The following is a 6,991-nucleotide window of genomic DNA, read 5'->3' as shown; positions in this document are numbered from 1 at the left end:
CTCAAACTTTATTTCACTCTAAAAAATACAAGTGAAATACTGCAAGAGAGAAAGAAGATTCAAATGCCTTAGGAGATAAGAAGGCAAGTGAGAGATGTTTTGAAATGAACAAAACCTTTGCTATTTATAGAAGGAAAATGACCTTAATAATGTCATGCATGACATCATATTAAGTGTGAACATGCAATGTAAATGCATGAAAAATGCATATACCAATTTCTTCCTAAAAAGAGGCTTCAAATGTTCACACTAGTTCACATTAATCTTGTCAAATTCAACAAATCTCCACCTTGGCAAGATTCCACTTTTTCAATTTTCTCTTACTGATAAATTTTGATTGTGTCTTCAACTTTAATCTTCAAAGTTCAACAATGTTGATCAAGTTCAAACAATGTTGGAACTTGATCGCAGTCACTATGTTTGTTAGCATATCGGCAGGTTTGTCTGTAGTCCGAATATTCTGCACCATGACTCCACCATCTTCTATAATATCTCGTACAAAGTGATATCGAACATCAATTGGATAGCACTCTAACTATCACAAAATAGTGTGATGCTTTCTTGACCAATACCAAGATCTCTAAGCAACCCTTGAAGCCAAATTGCCTCCTTTATAGCCTCCGTAATTTCCATGTAGTCTGCCTCAGTAGTAGACAAAGCAACCGTTGAATGCAAAGTAGACTTCCAACTAACTGGTGCATTTGCAAAAGTGAAAACATAACCAGTAGTTGATCTACGCTTGTCCAAATCACCCGCATAATCTGAATCACAATATCCAACCAGATACTGACTATTTTCCTGCTCAAAAATCAATCCAACATCTACAGTATTACAAATATACCATAGAATCCATTTCTCAGTTTGCCAATGCTCCTTTTCTGGATCATGCATATACCTACTTACAACTCCGATAGCATGTGAAATATCAGGTCTTATGCAAACCATTGCATACAACGACATTCGCATATGGCACTCTTGACATATACTCTCGTTCAACAACATTCTTTGGCGACATAGCAGCACTAAGCTTAAAGTGAGGAGCAAGAGGAGTGCTAACCGACTTCGTGTTATCATTCATCCCAAATCGATCTATTACTCTCTTCAAGTATTTTTTTGAGATAGATAAAGTTTCTTTGAATGTCTATCTCTTTTTATCTCCATGCCAAGAATTTTCTTCGCCTCACCCAAATCCTTCATATCAAACTCCTTTCTTAGTTGAATGTTCAACTTCTCAATTTCCTCTTGACTTTTGGAAGATATCAACATATCATCAACGTATAGGAGAAGATATATGAAAGATCCATCTTCAAGCTTGCGCAAATACACACATTGATCGCATTTGCTTCTTCTGTACTTCTGCCGCAACATAAACTTGTCAAATCGTTTGTACCATTGTCTAGAAGATTGTTTCAATCCGTACAATGATTTTTCAAGTTTGCACACCATATTTTCCTTTTCAGCAATTTTGAATCCTTCTGGCTGAGTCATATAGATTTCCTCTTCCAAGTCTCCATATAAAAATACAGTTTTTACATCTAACTGAACTAGTTCCAAATTCAACTGTGCTACCAAAGCCAACAAAACTCTAATGGAGGAGTGTTTCACGACTGGAGAAAACACTTTATTGTAATCAATTCCCTCCTTTTGAGCGTACCCTTTTGCCACCAATCTTGCTTTGTAGCGAACATCTTCTTGGTTAGGAAATCCTTTGTTCTTTGCAAATACACATTTGCACTCAATTGCTTTCTTGCCTTCTGGGAGATTGGCCAATTTCCATGTGCAATTCTAATGAAGGGACTGCATTTCTTCATTCATGGCAATCCTCCACTTATCTTCTTCTAAACTTTGGACTGCGTCTTTATAAGTGATAGGAACACCATCAGCTACAATTGAGGCTGCACAAGCCACCGTCTCTATGAGATGAACAAGTTTTTTTATTGTTCTTTTTGGCTAGCTGGTTGCTGTTGATTCAAGTTGTTGTTGGGGTTCCTGAGTTGGAATCTCCCCTTCCACTGACTCTTCTTCCAGGGAAAAATCTTCTATCGTTTCCTTGTTTTCTCCCTATGTTGGAAAAATTAATTTTCCCTCAAACTCCACCTGCTTTGAAGCACCATCAGTTTGTTTGACATCTCCAACTGTCACCTTATCTGTTATGGCAGATTCATCGAAGGTAACATCTCTGCTGAATATAAATTTTCTTATCTCTGGACACCATAATCGGTATCCTTTGACTCCAGAAGTAATCACCATAAATATAGCTTTCTTTGCCCTCGGATCCAATTTTGACTCTTTCACATGATACTATGCAATTGAGCCAAACACATGCAAAAAATTATAATCTCCAGCAGGTTTTCCATACCATTTTTCAAATGGTGTCTTGCCTCCAATAGCGGCATATGGTAAACGATTAATGAGGTGGCATGCATATGTTATTGCCTCAGCCCAAAATTCTTTGCCCAAGCCAGCATTAGACAACATACACCGAACCTTCTCCAGCAAAGTCCGGTTCATGCGTTCTGCCACTCCATTATGTTATGGTGTATTTCTGACGGTGAAATATCTCAAAATGCCATCATCTTCACAAATTTTATTGTAAAGATCATTTTTGTATTATCCACCGTTATCTGTGCGAAGACACTTTATCTTTCTTCCTGTTTGAGTCTCTATCATCGCCTTCCAATTGAGAAAAATTCTCAGCACCTCATCTTTGGTTTTCATAGTATACACCCATACTCTTCGGGAAAAGTCATCAATAAGGTTACAAAATAGTGTTTCCCACCTAATGAAGGTGTTTTGGAAGCACCCCGAACATCAGAGTGAACATAATCCAAAATACCTTTAGTATTATGGATTGTTGTTCCAAATTTAACCCTTGTCTATTTTCCCTTGACACAATGCTCACAAAACTCTAAATTGCAAGTCTTTACTCCTTTTAACAATCCTTGATCTAATAAAATCTTCAAGGATTTTCCTCCAGCATGTTGCATGTGTCATAGCTTAGTTGCTTCTGCCTCCTTGTCATCATTGGATGTCACTGTTGCTGTCCCAATAACTGTACTACCGTGATAGTGGTACATGTTATTATTTCGCCGAATTCCCTTCATTATCACTAGTGCACCGGAGCATATTCTCATTATCCCATTTTCTGCAACGACTTTGAGCCCCTTTGACTCTAGGGCTCCTACAGAAATGAGATTTTTCTTCAATTCCAGTACATAGTCTTTCTTCCAGTGCCTTTTTTCTTGGCAAAAGGCGCATTCATCTTTGTTAGGTCTGGATCTTGACTTGGATCTTCCTTTCTTCGTTCTCATATGATTTTGAGAACGGCCTCTCACAACCAGTGCTTCTCCTTCTCCACTCTTTTATTTTTCTCTCTTTCTTTGTTCATAGCTGTATAAGGCAGAACAAACTTCTTTGAGAGATATATCATCATTCCCATGAAGTAGAGTTATTTCGAGGTGCTCGTACTCATCGGGAAGTGAACTTAATAACATTAAGGCCATATCTCCATCACTAAAGGTCACGTCCATATTCTGCAAATCTGTCGCCAACTTATTAAAGCTGGTGATGTGATCATTCATTGTAGTACTAGGAACATATGTAAAGCGCAACAGTCTTTTTTTCATGTAAAGTTTATTTTGACTGTTTTTCTTCAAGAATTTATCCTCCAATGCATTCCACAATTTACTTGCAGAAGTTTCTTTTGTGTATGGATACTTCTGTTCTCTTGCGAGGTAAGATCGAATGGTACCACAAGCAACGCGGTTGATAATCTTCCAATCTCTTTCTCCGATATTGTCTGATTTATTTTCTTCTATGGAAATATCTAGCCCTTGTTGAAAAAGGACATCAAGAACCTTAGCTTTCCGCATCCCGAAATATCATGACTTGTCAAATATTTCAACTGTAAATTTCGCATTTGACATAATTCTTGTCATAAGCGAAGATGCCAACGACGTATTACCGACACCCGATGTGAACTCTTCACTTTTATTATCTCTCATTTTGCTACAGATACTATTTATTTGCTGACAGTATAGAACACCAAAGTAATTCTTTTCTGATGTAGAAGTTCAGACTATGCTGCAACCACAGAGCATACTAAGATAGAACCTTGGCTCTGATACCAATTATTGCGGAAGCCGAATATATATAGAGTAATTAAATCACAACTACTATATCTAAAAGTAGCTAATAAATAGTAAATGAGACAATAATAAAAAGAACATCAGAAATTAACGAGGTTCGATAAAATTTGATTTTTGTCTAGTCCTCGGACATAATCAACTCAAACTTTATTTCACTCCAAAAAATACAAGTGAAATACTACAAGAGAGAAAGAAGATTCAAATGCCTTAGGAGATAAGAAGGCAAGTGAGAGATATTTTTAAATGAACAAAACCCTTGCTATTTATAGAAGGGAAATAGCCTTAATAATGTCATGCATGATATCATATTAAGTGTGAACATGCAATGTAAATGCATGAAAAATACATATACCAATTTCTTCCTAAAAGGAGGCATCAAATGTTCACATTAGTTCACATTAATCTTGTGAAATTCAACATAACCTACTTCTTATCTCTCATGTTGGTCATAGTTTTCTTCCTACTTCTAAACAACCGTTGCTTCTGAAAAATATTCTTCTTGTTCCTCAACTTAAGACAACTTTATTATCTATTCATCGTCTTTGTGGCGACAATAAGTGTTCCGCTAAATTTACTGATTCTTCATTTTCCATTAAGGATCCGAAGACCAACCGCACACTGCTCCAATGTAGGAACTTTGGCTCGCTCTATCCATTTTTATCTTCTTTAAGATTCACTCCATCAACCTGTCCCACTGCTTTGTTTGGATCTACTACACAATCTTCATTGTGGCACAAACGCCTTGGTCATCCTGAAAAACTTGTGCTTGATGTATTGTCACGAAATTAAGTTATTTCTAGTTCTTCATGCTTTAATCCTTCTATGTGTAATGTTTGTCATTTGAAAAAAAAATCAAGACTCCCATTCTCAAGTTCTACAAGTACAACAAATAGAGCCTTTCTTTTAATTCATTTTGATGTGTGGACATCCCCAATTGTGTCCAATTCCGATTATCGTTATTATGTGCTCTTTATGGATGATTATACCAAATTCTCTTGGACCTATCTCATGCGCCAAAAATTTGAAATATTTGAAAATATCTTGAATTCTATAATATGATATCAAATATTTTTAATTCATCAATTTCATATTTCCATTCTGATGGGGGTACAGAATATAATAATACTCCATTAAATTTTTTTTTCGTGATAAGGGTATTATTTATTAATTTTCTTGCCCATATACTCCCCAACAAAATGACAATGCTAAACGTAAACATCGACACCTCAATAATATCATACGTTGCTTACGTTTTCAAGCTAATGTCCCAACAACGTTTTGGCCTGAAGCTCTACTTTATGCTACTTATATTATTAACAGGCTTCCACGCCAAAATTTAAAAAAATTCTCATCATTTAAATGTTTATTCCAAAAAGAGCCGGATTTATCCCTTATAAAAATATTTGAGTGTCTTTGTTATCCACATACTACCTTTGGTCATGTTCAAAAACTCCATCCTCGTTCCGCTCCATGCTTATTTTTGGGGATTTCTTCGGATCACAAGGGATACACGTGCCTTTGATCCTTCAACTAACAAAGTACTAATTTTTAGGCCTAGCAACTTTGATTTTTTCCACACATCAACCTCACCTACATTATTTCCTAATATTTCTCCTCCACCTACCCATGTATTTCTCCCCTCAAATTATGGGATTCAAATGCCTCCTTCCAATTCTCATGCTAACACACTTCCTAATTCTCATGAATCTTCTAATATATCTCCATCTAATAATTCCTCTCCATCTCATAATTCTCCTAGTTCCTCTTCTTCTAATAATACTCCTAATTCGATCATATCTACCTAATAATTCTCCTAATTCATCTGCACCTAATACTTATCCTAATTCATATCCCTCAAGTAATTTTCTAAATATATCTCCTTCAAGTATCTCTCCTAACTCACCTCAATCAAACTCTTCTTCTCAAGTGGCCGTTGCTCAACACTCTAAAATTCATGGGATGACAATTCACTCTTTGACGGGTTCTTTGAAGCCAAAAGTATTACCTTCTTTACTTGCAACCTCCTTCCATGTTTCACGTGAGCCATCTTGTTATTCTGAAGCTGCAAAAGATCCATCTCGGAGAGATGCCATGAGCGCTGAATATAACGCTCTCATTTTGAATAAGACTCGGATATTAGTTCCTCCTTCTCCTTATTACAATTTGATTGGAAATAAAAGGGTATTCAAGATCAAAAGAAAAGTTGATGGACAGATTGAGTGCTACAAGGCTTGTTTAGTCGCCCAATGTTTCTCCCAACAACCTAGAATTGATTATGATCAAATGTTTGCTCCGGTTGTCAAACCTTGTACTATATGCTTGGTTCTTTCTCTTGCACTCTCTCAAAATTGGACTATGCACTAACTAGACATCTCTAACCTCGAGGCTTCATCCATTCAGATTTTCCTGATTATGTTTGCAAGCTTAATAAAATATTATATGGGTTAAAACAATCTCCTCGCGCTTGTTTTGAGCGCCATACCACATATCTTTCTGATTTGGGCTTCAACTAAAGTTATTCAGATCATAGCATGCTTATATACTCATCTGCAAGTACTCAAATTATTATTCTCTTATACGTTGATGACATTGCTATCTTTGGCTTTTCTTCTCATCTTATTCAAAAGATAATTCATGCTATGAAATCTGAGTTCTCCTTGAAAGATTTGGGTCCTTTGAGATTCTTTTTAGGGGTTGAAATTACTCCTAATTCTGATCGATTAATGTTATCCCAAAGAAAGAATATTTCATATTTGTTGATGCGGCATAATTTATCGGAATCAAAGTCAGTGACTACTCTTTTATATAGTAAGCAAAATTGGCACACTCTTGATTCTCATCTT

The 6,991-nt window shown here is 36.2% G+C and overlaps 1 protein-coding gene across 1 annotated transcript; it reads left to right on the top strand.

The window, feature by feature from the left end:
* The first annotated feature begins 6,107 nt into the window (after nucleotides 1-6,107).
* LOC142177585 (putative mitochondrial protein AtMg00820) lies at nucleotides 6,108-6,512 on the top strand. Its single transcript, XM_075246766.1, has one exon. It carries the CDS (start codon nucleotides 6,108-6,110, stop codon nucleotides 6,510-6,512), a length of 405 nt encoding a protein of 134 aa, XP_075102867.1.
* The last annotated feature ends 479 nt before the right edge of the window (nucleotides 6,513-6,991 follow it).

This window comes from Nicotiana tabacum, chromosome 23, assembly GCF_000715075.1.
Source record: "Nicotiana tabacum cultivar K326 chromosome 23, ASM71507v2, whole genome shotgun sequence".
NCBI classification, from domain to species: Eukaryota; Viridiplantae; Streptophyta; class Magnoliopsida; order Solanales; family Solanaceae; genus Nicotiana; species Nicotiana tabacum.
The sequence above is the reverse complement of the archived record's forward strand: the minus strand, read 5'-3'. Positions and strand labels throughout refer to the sequence as shown.